The 17030-nt window shown below is 44.3% G+C and overlaps 2 protein-coding genes across 4 annotated transcripts in view; both read right to left on the minus strand.

The window, feature by feature from the left end:
- Positions 1-2956, minus strand: part of PSMC3IP (PSMC3 interacting protein) — a 12336-nt gene extending 9380 nt beyond the window's left edge. For all 3 annotated transcript variants that reach the window (XM_019667088.1, XM_019667087.1, XM_019667086.1), the window contains exons 1-3: positions 1761-2956; positions 1573-1673; positions 1282-1371 (exon numbers count right to left, since the gene is read on the minus strand). In XM_019667088.1, coding sequence (XP_019522633.1) covers positions 1282-1371; positions 1573-1673; positions 1761-1794 — 225 coding nt within the window. In that variant the 5' untranslated portion in view covers positions 1795-2956. The remainder of the gene's footprint in view (positions 1-1281; positions 1372-1572; positions 1674-1760) is intronic.
- Positions 2957-3014: 58 nt separating this feature from the next.
- Positions 3015-17030, minus strand: part of RETREG3 (reticulophagy regulator family member 3) — a 19514-nt gene continuing 5498 nt past the window's right edge. The window contains exons 2-9 of the mRNA XM_019667082.1: positions 11996-12102; positions 10210-10240; positions 9154-9280; positions 8414-8498; positions 7441-7578; positions 6279-6361; positions 5558-5690; positions 3015-5128 (exon numbers count right to left, since the gene is read on the minus strand). Coding sequence (XP_019522627.1) covers positions 4674-5128; positions 5558-5690; positions 6279-6361; positions 7441-7578; positions 8414-8498; positions 9154-9280; positions 10210-10240; positions 11996-12102 — 1159 coding nt within the window. The 3' untranslated portion in view covers positions 3015-4673. The remainder of the gene's footprint in view (positions 5129-5557; positions 5691-6278; positions 6362-7440; positions 7579-8413; positions 8499-9153; positions 9281-10209; positions 10241-11995; positions 12103-17030) is intronic.

A 17030-nucleotide genomic window follows, 5' to 3' on the forward strand; every position in this document is an offset into this window, starting at 1 on the left:
AAAACGACAGCAACTTGTCTGTTCCCCTTCCCCCAATTCCCCAGCACTGTTCCCATCCCCCCAATTCCCCAATAAAAATCTTAAAAAAATAAATAAATAAGTGAATGGGACTATATCAAACTAAAAAGCGTCTGCACAGTAAAAGAAATCATCAACAAAATAAAAGAGGCAACCAACCGAATGGGGGAAGATATTTGCAAACAACACCTCCAATAAGGGGCTAATATCCAAAATATATAAAGAACTCATACAACTCAACAACAAAAAATCCAATTAAAAAGTGAACAGAGGACCTAAATAGACACTTCTTCCAAGACATACAAACGGCCAACAGATATATGAACAGATGTTCAACTTCACTAGCTATTAGAGAAATGCAAATCAAAACTACAATGAGATACCACCTCACACCTGTTAGAAGGGCTATTATCAACAAGACAAGTAATAACAAGTGTTGGAGAGTTTGGGGACGGAAAGGAACCCTCATACACTGCTGGTAGGAATGTAAATTGGTGCAGCCACTATGGAAAACAGTATGGAGGTTCCTCAAAAAATTAAGAATAGAATTATCACATGACCCAGCAATCCCTCTTTTGGGTATCTACCCCAAAAGTGGAAAACATTTATCTATAAAGATAATATGTACCCCTATGTTCATTGCAGTATTATTCATGGTGGCCAAGACATGGAAACAACTGAAGTGTCCTTCGATAGATGATTGGATAAAGATGGGGTACATATATACACAATGGAGTATTACTCAGCCATAAGAAAAGATGAAATACTGCGATTAGCAACAAAATGGATGGATCTTGAGATTATCAGGCTAAGCGAAATAAGTCAGACAGAAAAAGCTGAGAACCATATGATTTCACTCACATGTGGGATATAAAACTTAAAGCAACAAACAAACAAGATAAACATAAACTCATAGACGCAGACAATATGGTGGTTACCGGAAGGTAAGCGGGGAGAGGGGACGGTAGAAGAGGATAAAGGGGTCAAATATATGGTGACAAAAGGAGATCTGACTCTGGATGGTGAACACATTGCAATATACAGATGATGTATTATAGAATTGTACATTTGAAACCTATATAATTTTATTAACCATTGTAACCCCAATACATTTAATAACAAAGATAGGGGCCCTTTTTAATGGTGTAAGACAGCTGAGTTTCATGGGATGCCTCAATTCTCCCAAAGAGAATTCATACCAGGGACTGATTCACCTAATGTTGGGCTCTCACACGGGTGATAATCTGCGCTGGTTTTCCTCACCTGGTTCGCAAAATAAATCTTCTGTTTGCCGTACATCTTCTCTTTGATCTTGCCTTGTTGGGCCAGTTGCTCCAGCGCCTTCACCACCGCCTGGCAGAGGGGAAGGGGCGTAGCAATCGGAAGAGTGATTTCGGGCTGGACAGCCAGTGATGCCAGGGGTGCGGGAGCGGGAGGGGCAACGCGCTACAAGCCTTAGGAAGCCCAAGGCTAGAATGGAAGCCTCGAGAGGGCAGGACCCCAGGCCGATTCGAGGGGTCCCAAGGAGAGGAATCCTGGGGAGAGGGTCCTCACCGCCTTGCCCAGTCCGTGTTCCCGCTGCAGGTTCCCGAACACATCCTGGGCGCTGTAAGGCCGGTTCTGCTCTTGCAGGTACCTCAGGAGGACCCCGGGGGCTACCGGGAGAGACGAAGCAGGGTCACTCAGCCGACCCCCCTCACCCGCTCCCCTCTTGGTCTCCCCACGGTCCACGGCCCGATTACCTCCGGCCGCAGCTTCGGCCCGGCTTTTACTCATGACTTTTCCCGCCGCCAAACTCGAAAAGCCGGACGTTAGAGTTGCTCGGGGCAACGGCCCCTTCCGGTGACAGGAGGGGCGGGCCTCACCGGTGACTGGCGGAAAAGGAAATCTTCGCGAGGAATGAAGAGACCCTCCCCGGGCACCGTAGTTGGTTTCAGCCGGGAAATTGGGCGCCGGGCCTGACTGCCGGGTTTCTGTGGAGGAGGTGGGGCGCGCGCTTCCAACCTCTCGCTTCCTCCCGCTCAGAACGAAGGCGGTGGGAAATTACGCCTTGCAGTTTCGAGACCTCGTCCCAACGGTGATGGAGCACGCGTGATTTTGAGCAGGGCCGAGTGTTCGAACGGGAAGAAACCTCAGGGTCAACTCCCGCTGAGCAAGCAACTTGCTCAAGGTCACAGGGCAGTTACCCATAGGGACATGTCCTATCTCATGGACCAGTGTGCTTCGTCAGTTAGTCTTATCATTTGTAGAAGATAAACAAGAGGTGCTAGCAGGAAGGTGGTCGTGAAAACGTAATAGACTGGGTAAACGCCCAGGAAGGAGCGTTAACGCCACCCTTGTTTGCTCGTTACCTAGCTCCGCACACAGGGGGCGCTCAACTCATGCTGTGGTTTTTGACGCCAAGAAAAGGTAGGGCTGGGAAGGGGCTCTCAACCCACAAAGCTTGTACGAGTTTCCTGTAGGCCGAGTCAATCTTATGGCAACACCTGGCAGGTGCTTTCCACCCTTGCCCACAGTGGCCAATGGGACAAAGTCTAAAATAAGTATTTCTAGTTTCTGAGGTCAGCTGAAGGCCAAAGAGCAGCTGTCCTTGCAGCTCAAACAATCCAGAGGAGCATGGTGCTACTTTTTTAAAGCCTTCTGTTACCTAAAATCTCATTAGCCTTGAAACGTACTTCACACGTTTAGGGGGGCAATATTAAGAATTAGAAATAATGGAACTGCAGGCCAAGAGTGCCAGTTATGCTCATGTCTTGGGCTCTCTAGGGGAGGGTATAGTGGCCGCAGACCATGGTGATTGTTCTGGAAAAACGGATGGGCAAGTGGGTCCCTGACACCTGGGCCTCCTCTTCTGAGACTGTCGCCTCCTCAAATTAATCACATCTCAGATTAATGAGAAGACCTATCAAGGGTAGGACATCATTCAACATCAGTCTCTTAAAGATTGTTCTCATACAAGATTTATTCCCCAGCGCCCCTCCCACCCCCATCCCCACCCCAATTCACAGTGGAGGACTAAGGAGATTCAGAGCAGGATCCCCCAGGTATAAGAAACATCTTCCAAAGATTTACTCTCCTTTCCCTCCCTTTGCTAACTCCCAAGGCCTGAAGCTACACACACTCATGCAAACACACAAAACTCCACTCCTTTCCCACACCTGTTTTTTTCCACATCAGAGCTCACCTACAAGACATCGGGGCTCCGAGAAGAGAGAAGGTGTCCTAAGTCTGTTTGAGAACCCTGAAGTGGGGAGATGCCACTAAACCTTCACAAAGTGACTATGAAACAGGCACCTAGCTCTTCTCCCTTCTCAGTTAACTCTTTTCACTCCCTGGCCTCTACCTTGTCCATCAACCAAGAACAAACACGTTAGCACACTCCCACCTGCAGCACATGAAAATGGGCTGTCTAGCAACCCTCACCCAGGTGTGGGGCTTTTGGGGGAGTGGTCCCTGAGGATCGGCAAAGGGTTAATGCAGAGGGAAAGAGGACAGAAGAGTTTGGCTTGAGCTCTGACTGAGGAGGCAGAGAGAGGCTGTAGGCTGGCACAGGTTCAGAACTAATTACCATTTTTAGTTTTTGTCTCACATGATTTTATTAGGGGCAGTCTAACTGATATCCCTTTAGAGGGGTCTCTGCTGTACACATTCTTGCTAACTGGGCTCCTCCTTAAAAGAGCCTTACCAAGTTCGCAACCAGCTCAAGATAAAAAGCTGGACCGGGAGTAAGAATAGCTGGTGTAAGAAGAGCTGGTGGTTCCTGGGATGCATGCCACTGAGCGAGCCATTTGTAAAGTGCTACTCTGACATCCCCTATGGATTTATTGCTTCTCCAGAGGAGGAGCAGGAAAGGATCAGGAACATGGAAATGGGGATGGTATGGTATTGCTTTGCTTGTTGCTCAGACTGATGGTCAAATGGAGCCAGGGGTTAGCAGCACCAAAGATAACCAGACAGCTCCAGAAGATTCAGTGAAACCATGAGATACAGAGGCACTCACCCTCCCAGCCAGCTGACCCAACAGCCCAAGGTAATGTGGAAGAGGCCCGCCCCCACATCATGTTCACAGTTCTTAAATTTCACAAGCAATATTTCAGAGCCCTGGGGGTTAGGCCTCAAGAAATGAGGATGGGCTGGGGTAGAGGGAACATGCCTGCTCTGCAGAACCGAAGGACAAGATTGCTTAGAAAAAGACAAATCAATCATGGCTTAGCAAAAGAGGAGGATGACAGTGGAACACTTCCAGCTGCTGCCTGACTTGGAGCTCTAGGGAGGTGATGGAGGAGGAAGGAAAGGAAGGGCTCTTCTATCACTGAGGGCCCTCGAGCACCCATACCTAGAAGCAAAACAGCAGCACCCCCTCAAGGGGGAACCCCTGACTACTTTGTTCCCCCAAAGTACCATCCTGATAGAGAGATGCCTCCCTGGGGAAGCACACTCTCACTTCAGTGACTGAGCTCAGAAATGGGTGTCTAGCTGGTAGCAAGGGAGTGAGTATCCTCTCTCAGCAGTCCTCTGAGCATCAGCCAGGCCACTGGGCATACAAACATAATTCAGGGGATGGGACTTGGGTTCTTCCCTTGTCCCTTCACCTTAAGTGGGATGAGGAGGGGAAAAAAAACCTAAACCACCATGACCCCCAAAAGGAGTCTGCCTCAGTGGCTCCTGGAACTGGCAGGGTCCAGCTGATTCAACTCTGACTGGTCCAGAAGTTCAAAGTCATCCCCCTCAGCATCAGTGTCCAGGTCTGAACTGGGGGCCCGGAGGATGCCTCTCGTTGCTCCCTGGGGAGGTGGGCCAGAAGGGCCTGGCTGGGCGGCCCCTGACAGGGCCAGCTGAATCATGCCCTGGGAGACCAGGCTGGCAAGGTTGCTGGTGAGGTTGGATCCTGCAGGCAGGGCACCAAGCAGGAGCTCCGGCAGTGCGGCCTCATCCCGGCTGGCAGCAGGGGCCTGGGGCTCAGCCCCTGGTGGGGAACGGTACATCAAGCTGGGCATCCCAATGCTGGTATCATCCTCATCATCCAGGCCAGCAGGATCCACATTAATGGAAGGGAAGTCTGGAAGATCTCTGGCAAAGGATTCCTCTGGATCACTGTGACCATCTAGGTCTGGAAGAATAGAAGGATGTCTGAGACATGGCAATCGCCTGGCACCCCTGTGCCTCATCCACACACAGTCAGTCCCACGTAACCAGATTTTTCCACCCTGGATATCGAAGAATGAAGCAAACCCGTGGCACTGGTCAGCTCTTCCCCTCCACTTAGAGATTACTGGGATCTCTACTGGCCAGAGAGCTCCCCCTCTCTTCTTCCATTATGCCCACCATGAACTTACAACTTGAGGCAACTAAGGAACTGAGGATTCCAAGGAGAGCAGCTGTGCCGTCCTGGCTGTAGCCATGCCCCTAGGCTGCTCTGCCACCTGATCCACTCCTCAGAAAACAGGTGGGGGGTAGGAGGGCAGTATCCCCACTGTCTGGGGAAGCTGAAAGGCAACGGTCAGAGCCATTATCCACTCCGGTCCAAGGTTCCCCTCACCTTCAGAGCCTTCTGTTAGAGGTGTTTGGCCCCGTGAAAGATTGAATGTGCCGTTGTCTGTACAGGAGACCTCAGCATCCGAGTGCTCAGAGTCTGTGATGGCCAATTCCCTGGCAACAGTAGAATCATCCAGCTTAGGAAAAGAAAAGACCGACAAGCTTGAAGAGATGATGTCATTAAGAACAGGTGCAGTTCCCTAGTCACAGCTTTACTAATTAGCTGGCCCTAAAAGCTACCCTGATGCCAAGAGTGTAACCAGGTGCAGATGGGGACTTTAGTCAAAATCTTGACCCCTTTTTGGCTACTCCCCCAAGGAAAATACCCATATTCTTCAATCTTGAGCACAGGAAGGAAAGCAGCCTTGGGAATCAACCAGCCACCTACTCTTAAACCAGTAACTGAGCCAGAGAATACTTTTCACAGGAGCCTGGAGGATACACACACTGACCGACCAAAGCGGGGCTGGGCTGTTTATAAGATGATCACACCATTTCCAGAGGTTCTGCCATGATGGTAGGGATTAAAAGGAGACAAGGAAGATGATGTGCTGGTCACCAGGCTCAAATTGAGATCTATGCACAATACAATGGCCTAATGTAACACTAGCTTCTCTCCTCATAGCTCTTGAGCCCATGAGTTGACTGCCTAAATGTGAGGTGCCCGATGGTAAAAGGGAGCTGAAGAAAACTGGCTAGTGGCATAGCTCCCACACCCAAGATACCTGAGGACAGAAGGCAGCAAGCTCCTCTTCACTGTCGCTGTGGTTGTCCATGGCATATTCCGGGTGCAGAGCTCTGCGGCGTACTATGTGGAAAGAGAAGAGGGTCTTGAGGGGAAACCCCCACCCGCTTTGGACGTCAAAGGCACAAAATGAGAACATAAGAGAACGAAGCCCTCTGAATATGGCCCCAAGCCTGCCTGAGGGCGGGCTGCTAATGCTAAGTGGCAAGGTAAGCTGATAACACAGGAGAGAAAAATCTCTCTTCCTATAGCTCTCCCTCCACCAGCCCCCCTTTCGACCCCCACTCCCTTTTTGTTCTAGTCAGATGATCAACTACCAGGCTTGTGAACAGCTCTCAGGATCGGCGAGGGGAAGACCAGATGTCAAACTGGAAAGTGGACACTATCATAGAGAGGGCAAAGGGAGATACCCCACCTTACTTAAATCAGGCTTTTGATTTAACTAATTTACTATTCAACTGGCTGCCCCAGGAGGAGCTGGGCGTTGGTGACCACCTGCAGGGCTCTTTGAAGGCCAGGGCTTAATGAAACACCCAACCTGACCAGACCACAGAAGAGAGGGAAAAGTTCGCAGGACTGTCATTCCTGTGTTGGGAGGATCTCAGGCTAGTACACTTCTGGCCGCTGAGGCAGCAGTTCTGAATCACCTTTGGAAGGCGGCTCTCAGTAGTGAAGAGAGGCCCAGCTTAGGGGTCTAAAAGACCTGCCTCTGCCATTTACTAACTGTGAACTTCAATTTCCTCAACTTAAAAAGGAAGATAATACCACCCTCTTCTCAAAGTTGTTATAAAGGTTAAATAAAATGATGTATGGAGAGTAGTCAGCACAGTGCTTGGACACACAGACAGTGCTTCCGAAATAGTGAACACTAGGGATTATGGTCACTGTCGTTTATTCAACTTGGGAGAGCTTTTCTCAGATTTGTTTAAAATGGGAGTGTCTAGGATTCCAAGTGGGGAAAATTGGTAAGCCTGTCTAGATTTCCCTGGAGTGGAGTATCACTTTTACCTACCACCCACTACACACCAACCACACCCCACTTCTCCCTCTTCCGAGGTCTTACCTATTATGTCAGACCTACAGGCTTTTCCTTCTCTTCCCCAAATTGCCCAAATGGGAAGAAGCCTTCCCTTGACACTTACGTTGTCTCTCTCTCTGCTTGGACATCATGTAGCCACGGACGCTGAAGTCCAGCCGCTGCAGAGCTGGCTTCAGCCGTACATAGGCTCGATCCCACAGTCGGTGATACACAGCAAGGGGCCACATCAAGACAGTGACAACTGAAAGGAGGAAACAGTGGCAAAATAGAGAGGAGCTGCACAAAACAGTCGTACATGTCCCTCTGCTATTGTGTCCTGAGGGACTGGACACTCAGTGTGGAACAGTGCTACTAATTCAGCGGGTCATCTTCACTCATCTCCCCTACCACATGAGGGGGCTTGGGAGGGCAGCGACTTCTGCAGCCACCTACAGGGCTGTGCACAGCCGAGTGTGCTGCTGATCTATCAGGGCAGACCCAGGCAGTGTGTTCACTTGCATATGGGTGTCACTGAGCCATAAACAAAGCCAAATGGTTAACAATGCCTCAGAAACTACACAACAAATCATGTGAGCTTGATATATAATAGCCACAGCCATAACTACTCAGTTCTTCCAGCCTCAAGCAGCAGAGTTCACGCCAATAGGAAGTAACTAAATTTATAAAACTGTGCTTCGGCGGGGGCGGGGGGGGGGGGGGGGAGTGCGCTTGGGTAAACAGAACCTAGTAGAGGATCCCCTAAGAGTTATGCTCTGCTGTTACCTACTACACTGACTGTAAAAACCCCTCCTTAAATAGGGTCAGACAGTCCTTTATAGTTGGTAATACAGTGTATGTTAGTGGACCCTTGTCAATTTCGAAAACTGACTTGGTAAGAAAAAGACTTAATATGTGGGGAGTCTGCTACAGGTAAGAAGAAAGATATTTTCATGACACTAAACGGGTCATGAAAATACAAAAAGGTAATTTCCCAAAGAGCCAAAATGTAAAACTCCTCTCCCTAGACCGAGTTAGCTGTGGCTGGAAAAGCTATGAGAAGGGTTAAGCTCACAGGGGGAAGTGTACGCCATACTTACGCATTAAGTAGGACAGCAGGAGCCCAGGGATGTAGCGGCCCAAGACAGCCAAAAAGGTCAGTATCCCACAGCTCAGCAAGCAGAACTGGGGGAGTCAGAAAACAGTTTTAAGTTTCTGCGACATGGCAGCGGTCTGGGGTGGGGATGGGAGATAAGGAGGAGGTGTGACTGGACTAATTCTCCATGTCCTATGAGTAAAGCATGGACACGTCAGAATGACAGATGTACCTAGCCACTGTTACATCCAACAGTGATTCTGTTTGGGAGGAAAAGAAGGCTGTCCACTTCTGTTCAAACTCCTTTTATGTGGCTAGCCCCATGGGGTTGTACCTTTCATGCTGGAAAAGTGATTTGAATAGGACTTAGCCAAAAATTCTCTCTGAAAGCCAAGTATTGGTGGTGGGTTTTTAAGTCAAAATAAAAAATAAATAAATTTAAAAACCCAACAACCTACCACATGTTTAATATGACACAGAATGCACACAAGCAAGCTTTCTTTCTCATTCTGGGGCAGGAAGATGGCAGAATCTAAGTGGCAAGCACCCAAAGGAAGAGTCATCACGCTCTTGCCTTAGTCCTAGTGGCTAGTCAGAAGCTCTTTTCTACAATTTCCCTTTGTCTCTACAAACATCATGGTCTTTTCTTTCTTGAATGAGGATATGTAGTAAAAGGGCTGTTTCAGTTTAGCATGAACTGAACTGAGAAGCCAGAAATGAAAGTGAAAAAGGGAAGAGTCTTACCTTGCCTGGGTTTTGCTTTTTGAAAAGCAAAAGATTCCTTATGAAAATGGTCCCACTAACCCAGACTTCAGCTACATGATGACAGAGCTCGGGCACGCTGAGCAACTGAGGGTGCACAAAGCCCCAGCTACGGGAGAGAGAAGGGGGAGCTGTGAAAGGAGGGTGCTGAGGGTTCCCCCCATCTTGCTGTGTAGGCAGCTAGAGCTTCCAGGTTTAAATGGGGGCTAGGGAGCGGCTAGTCCTAGGTGCTTTGGTGGTGAAGCACGACTTTCTTCTTGGCTCACCAGGTTGAAACTTGAATTTAGGGGCTAGGAAGACGAACTTGTTCTGACAACTCCACCCTATGAGCAAGCAGCCCAATCCACGTGTGTAAGCCTGCCACCAAGGCCCTTTGTGCTTAGAAACATCATCCCTGCACTCAGACCATTGCAATTTACTGTGATTGCAATCCAGGGATGAAAGAAAAGCACAGTCTGTCACCACTGCTGCTGAGGGGGAGGCCATGATGGATGCGCCCCTCAGAGAGAAAATGAAACAAAACCAAAATAAATCATAGCAGAGAAAATTCCTTGAATCACACATATGAGATGAATGAACTGAGAAATGAAAGCAGGAGCTATAACACACAAGAGGAATCTTTGGCTTGCTGATGACAGGAACCTATGTGTTTTCTGACCAGGGAAATTTAAATAGCCAGAGGTCACAGAAAACACTAAATGACCTGGTATAAAAGCCAGGAGACAAACGGAGTACTAAGTTGCCTCTAGGTTTTTACACTAGGGCTGGATAACGCAGCTAATGCCCTGGCATATCAGGTTATGGGGCACGGTAACGCTTTTTGTTTTTTTCCAGAAACTTATCTTGTAAATATCAGAGGACACTAGCCATCTTAACATATTGCTGCCTGAACTTTAGGATTTGTTAAAATGATTATTTGGAACAGACTAGGTTCTAAGCTTAGACTTTGTCCAGAACATGGGGTTAACAACATGTAACCAGAATATTACAAGAGAATCAATCAGAGCAACAAAAAGGGATTTAATCAGTGTTCCATACCTCTCATTGTCTAATGCGTCGGGTCTTGGCACTACAATATTAAAACAAACACCAGCATTAGTTGGAAGGGAAAACTACACGTGAAAATGTTAGGCTGTTGGTCTGACAGCTCAAGGTTTAATAGGTTTGGGGGAAAGAAGTAAAAACGAGACACTGTTATACTGCCAGAGTTAGGGAGCTGCAGACAAGGGAACGACGGCTGATGCCTGCTCGTTTTCTTCTCCAGCAGGGTGGGGAGTGGGGCGGATCTAAACGCAGCAGTAGGGCCCCTTCTAATTACTACAGCTGAGAGCCAATGTGCACACAAAAAATGGTCCATCCCACCCCTCAAGTGTGTCTGGGTTGCTCATACACATCAATATGTACCAGGTTACCAAGGCATGTTGTAACTAGTCCAAATCTAGAAATCTGCCTATTCTCTTTAAAAAGAGACCCATTAACTACAATGAACGGTGTAAAGTCTTTTGACGTTCGCCAGCTACAAGAGAGGTGGATGAACTACATGAGTCCTTGAAGTCTCTGCAGAACAGGATGGGAATGTATTTAAAAGCTGTACACTCTGGTTTGAATATCCTGCCAACACTTCAAAATTAACAGGTCCAAAACCTACATCAATTGTCCTCGCTTTCGCTCCCACTCAAACTGACTTCCCTGCCTGACGTTGCCTATATCTGCTAACGGTAATGCTGTCCTATTCTCCTAGCTTTGAAATCCCGAAGTCGGCTTTTATCCCTTACTCTCCTAACCCTTATTTATCAGTCTTGATGTGTCCTCCCCTTTGACAGCTCTCCAAGCTATCCGCCATTTGCTTCCACAGACACCTCTCTGATTACTTCTCACAGGAACTGCTGTAGTCTCCTATCAGGTCTCCCTCCTTCCTCCTTTTCTCCATGTGGTCCTGTAAAATGCTATCAAATTAATCTTTAATATCTCAGCACATAGCTCTAATTTTAAAATTTTTCAATGACTACGCACTATTAATAGGATAAAGTCTAAACTTCTAAGCCTAACTTTAAAGCCTTATAAAATCTAATTCCAACATACTTTCAGTTTTATTCCCTAGCACTCCTTTTATTTTCTCTCACGCCCATGAAACTGACCAATTCCCTATTCTCAGGAGATGCTTTGCAGCTTCTGGTTCCTTAGACTAATCACTAAAAGTGTGGAGAGACACTTTTCTCTCCGCCTGTCCAAATCTTTTGCTTCATTCAAGGCTTGAGCTAAGGCAAAAATACATAACAGACATCCTAATCACAAATTGCACTTTGATATCTTTGGTACTGTTCTATAACTGTCATTTAACTTTTCTTATGTTTATTTATGTATAATCTTTGAGAAAAGGAACCATATCTTAGAGTACTTCATATAAGTCAGAATGCCTAGCTTAGTGCTTTGCAAATAAACAATCTTTAAAATAAATTCCTGAAAGGCAAATCGATGCTGCCTCAGTAAAGATGCAGTGTCCAATGAGGTGAATTATTTTTTATAAACTTGAGGACCACTTAAGGACTACTTATTCCTCAGGCCAATTATGAGGGCAAGACTATCTCAGGTGGTGGGAAAAGATTTCCTGAGCGTAACAATGGAAAGGGCAGAACTCAATTCTAAGGAACTCCATACAGATGGAGCACTAGCCCTTCAAGCATCTCCTAAAGCAAATAATTCAGACATCAAAAGATATCCCAGTTCCACATACTCCTTCATAAACCCCCACAACTAAAGGTTAAAAATTATAGGAAAGACCATTTCCTATAATTCGGATTGTTCTAAATGCTCTCAAACTCACCTTTTATTTCGGGCCAGATTTTGTTCTTCCATTGATCTATACACACTATGATCATGGAGCTGAATGCAAGTAAAAACACAAGACGAAGGGATGTCAGTGCAAAGAACCTAGAGAGAAGGAAAAGCAGAAGATCATCATCCAAGTAAGCTAATTCCAGAAAAGACCATACGTACACTATAAGCTCTGTAGTAACTGGACTTAATCCTAGTTATATACGTTGAGAAAAATCACTTAAACTTCTGCTATTTTACCTATGGGGCAGAGATAATTAATTTGCTTCTATAAAGGCAGAGAACTAAACCAAATAACCTCTCAAAGCCTCTTTCAAGTTTTAAATGAGTCTATTAACTTCAGGGAGAAATTCATCCTTGATAACAAGTTGTTATGAAAGCAAACACCTTTCTACCAAATTAGACCTGAGTATCGGGCAACAAACTGATAGAGATGCATTAAAGAGCATTTAATTCAAGTATTATAGATATCCTTTTACAGATGAAGGAATGGAGGCCCCAAAAAGTAAAATGATTTATCCCAGTCACACAGAAAGCACTGAAGTTACAGCTAAAAGCCAGTTCTTCAGAATTAGACAAATCCTTCTTAAACTCTTCCCAAAAATTGAAGAGGGAACACTTCTTGATTCATTTTATGAGGCCAGCATGATTCTAAAACCAAAGCCAAAGACACTACAAGAAAAGTGCAGACCAATATCCCTTGTGAATACAGATGCAAAATACTCAATATATCAGCAAACTGAATTCAGCAGCATGTTAAAAAGATAACATACCATGATCAATTTCTGTGATTTATTCCAGGAATACAAGGGCGGTTCAACATACAAAAATCAATAAACGTAATGTATCATATTAACGAAATGAAGGAAAAGGCCAGTTTTTTGTTTTTAATTTCCCACCCCCTACCCCTCACCACTCTGAAAAGCTAGTTCGTATTTAAAGGAATCAACCATAGATATTTACAAACCATCTGGGAAATCTGATCACTGACAGCACATGTCAAAAGATATTAAGGAATTATTGATAATTCTTTAAAGTGTGATAATGTTATGGGAGTTATGTTTTTAGAGTCCCTATCTTTTAGTGATACATACTAAAATGTTTATGAATAAAATGATATGACGTGTGGGATTTGTGTCAAAATAGTACTTTGGCAAGGAAAAGGGTAAGAAATAAAATAAAACAAGACCGACCACGAGGCTGGAATGACAGTACATAGGATTCTTTATTTGTACTATTCTCTGTACCTCTGTATACATTTAAAGTCTTTCACAATAAAATATTTAAAACAAAAGCTAGTTCTTATGAGTCTTTCTATCACATCACCCTAAAGCCTCTAAGGCAGTACCTTGCAGGGTGCATGTAGTTCAGGGTTGGCCCACAAACTGGTATCAACCAGGCTATGGAGAAGTACGTACAGAAATTGAAAGTCAGCATTTAGAAATGTGTATAGCAATTTGACCAAGTAATTTTTTTTTAAAGATTTTATTGGGGAATTAGGAGAGGGGAACAGACAAGATGCTGTCCTTTTTTTGTTGTTGTTCTTCAGTCTAGTTGTGGAGAACGGTGCTTCACTGGCCCATGTTGATATTATCACGGCGCTCTTCCCGGGGGAGGCAGTCACTCGCTGGCTATTGGACAGCCCCACTGCAGCCTACGTGACCAAGTAATTTTGAATCTAAGACTATATTTTTAGGCTTGTGTTGTCTATGCCTTTTTACACTTAGTTGTTCTAGTAACATAATTTTGCATTTTACGGAAGTACTGATTTGCAACAGATTGGGGAAAACAACACTAGTCCTCACCAGAGATGGTTTGAGAAACACTGATCTCGGGGGAAGCCGAAAGCATCACCAGAGAGGTGGTTCAGCAGGGCTGTTAGGCATGGCTTTTCAAGTTAGATTGGCTTGAGTCTGATTTCTCTGAACAGCCACTTTTAGTCATACGACCTTGAATAAATCAGCTTAACCTCTTTAAGCCTCATCTGTTATGTGATGTTAACAATAAATCTTGCAGGTTTGTAGGTATTAGAAACAACATAATCACCCAGAAAAACACCATACTTGATTCTGCTAAAAAGACAAGACAATACAAGGCACCTAAGAAATGCCTAACACATAGCTCTATCCAATTTTCTAATATAGAAGTGTTACTAGCTATTATCACAGTAACTGATCAAACAAGGGTAAGGATAACCAAGGGCTGGTTATAAATGACCTCTTCTCAACTCAACATGACCCAATGACTTGATATAATCATAGAACAATACCAAGAGTCTAATCCTTATCACATTTTTAAAAAAAGTTTATCTGTGTGTATATACACGTATGAATACACATATACACACAGGAACTGACAGAGGAACTTTAATTTTTATCTCTAGACATTTTTGTACTTTGTTTTCAATAAACATGAATCCCTGTTCTATAAATTTTTAAACTATACAAAGAATGAGGGATGGAAGAAACAAGAACTTAGAAATCCAGTCACCAATGATAACCTTATTCCAATTTTTCCACCCCATCGCTTAAAGGATACTGTAATTATATATGAGATTAAAGAATGAGAGCAGCTTAACAGAAATCAGCCCCTAGAGCTGCCCTAGGCCATTAATCTTCCCTCCAAAGCCAGTTCATCACCCCAACAAACAAGCAAATTTAACAAGGCCAAGGATAAGGGCTCTAGAGCTTCTGACTCCCTAGTGCTATTGCTTCCATGTCCCAGAAGCAGGATGTGGTGCGAATGCTGTTTTCTCCAGAGGATTTGAAAGGGCTCTCTGGGGAGGCCATTCAGACTGTCTGCAATCTCCACTTCCTAGATCATGATTATTAACACAAATATAAACTAGGGTAGGGAGGGATATTAAGCTCTCCTAAGAAAGATCTGTTTTCCAAAGAGGGTGGCAATAAAAATACTGTTTCTCCAAGGCCTGGACTATTTTAGTAGCCGTTTATAGGCCCCCTTTGCTCAACTCAGTTCCACCAACATCTGAGTGCCTATTATATGCCAAAGCCTTGTAAGCAGTCCGGTTATAGAAAAGAGTAAGACATGGACCTTACTCTCAAGTGTATTTATGTTTCTGTGTGTGTGTGCAATGTAACATGACACAGTAATCATAACAAACAAGAGGAATCTAAGCTGGGATTAGAAAGACAAATGGTGAGAAACCACCGCAAAAGGTTGTAGGGAAGGAGAGGACATTCAGATAGGGAGAACAGCCAGCTGGCATGACATATTTAAGACAAGCAGTTTGACAGGACAGAAACACAAAGAACAGAGGGAGGGGATAAGAATGGGGAGAAAGGAATGAGTCAGGTCATGAAGGGCATTTCATGACAAAGCGTGCTGGGTTTTGGCCTGCAGATGAAGGTGAATCAGTAAAGAGTTTTACAAAGGGTGTATTTTCTGGGCCATGAAGGCTAACATCTTCTTGAACAAGATTAATCCTGGTCCACAAGTCAATTTTAGGGCCAGATGTATCCTTTTCTTGAACAAGCCAATGCAGGAACTTCGGAGAAAGAAGAGTTTTCATGTGGTATAAAATAACATTTCTTGGGGAAACAGTTTCTTCCATATAGATAAAAACTTAATAGAAAAATCACCTCAAACCACTAGAATTGTCCCCTCCAAGATAACTAGGCAATTAATATCAATGTTACCTCAGGTGTCTATCAAATATAATATGAATAAGAGTGTGCCCCTTTCCTACCAGCCGTCCATACTAAATTCCTAAACAAAAAGGGACTATCAATTTCAGGTGTGTTTTGGATACACCGATGGTCACATTACGATTGTCATTTTACAGATATAACCTAAAAGCCCACCTGAAAAACAAACTCTGCAACTGTGTACAAAGACAAGACATAACTGAAGATAAAGTACTTGTGAGACTGGTATAGGTAAGGGATGGAAAGAAAATAAGGGAGGATTCCTCTGGATTCGTTTAGTCCTGCAATGTCTATTCACTCAGGCCAAAAAAATTCACATGCAGCTCTAACATATATGTACAAATTTGTACAAATTTGATAAAACAACATGCAAAACATTTTCAGCAGCTATAATCGACATGAGAACTTCTCAACTTAGCAAAAACAACTGCAAATGCAGTCAACTCTGGATAATCACATGTGAATTATTCAATTTGGGGATTGCCCAGAGGCCATTTCTCCTACCCATTGTGGACTCATAATCAATTTCCCTTAATAATATTTATTTTTCTTATTTCTAAAGGCAAGCATGTAGAAAATATAATTAAAGAAAACAAAAATGAAATTTTAGTATACCATCTACGAGACAGTCTTGCAAAAAAAAATTTTTTTTGAACCTGAATCTGACCAAGCCTCCAAATCCAACAACCAATTTACAGGAAACACAGAGCACAGGGGAACATGTTAAGCCCGGATGGGGATGCAATCAGCAGAATCCATTCTGTAGGACACTTGACAAGACAAACTGGTTTTACAAATAAACTGCAAAAAGGAAAAATGATTGAAAAGGAACCAACAGAGTAAATAAGATATAAAAAACAGCTATCAGTCACAATCTGTGACTTCATTTGGATCCTAACCCAAACAGTTCTAAAAAAACCAAAATGACACTTATGAGAAAATTAGGAATTTGAAAGTTGACTGGAATCACTAATTTTTTACGTGATAGTATTTTTTTAAGTGCTTATTTTTCAGACACACATACTGAAACAGATTAAATGATATGAATTTGCCTCAAAACAATAAAGGAGGAAATGGGAAAGAACTGGGGTACAGAAGACGCAAAACTGGCTATGAAGTGAAAATATTTAAAGCTGGGTATATTGTGATACATAATATTATTCTGTCTACTTATGTATATATTTCAAATTTTCCATTAAGTTTTTTTAATGATCCATTATCCATACATATACCCCAAAATATGAAAGGTTATTCTCTTAAAAAAAAAATTCAGGGCCGGCCGAGTGGCGCGATGGTTAAGAACTCGCTTGGGATGCCAGAGGGCCCCGGTTCGGATCCCACATATGAGGGCCAGTG

Source organism: Hipposideros armiger, unplaced genomic scaffold, assembly GCF_001890085.2.
Source record: "Hipposideros armiger isolate ML-2016 unplaced genomic scaffold, ASM189008v1 scaffold_482, whole genome shotgun sequence".
In the NCBI taxonomy this organism is placed as follows: Eukaryota; Metazoa; Chordata; class Mammalia; order Chiroptera; family Hipposideridae; genus Hipposideros; species Hipposideros armiger.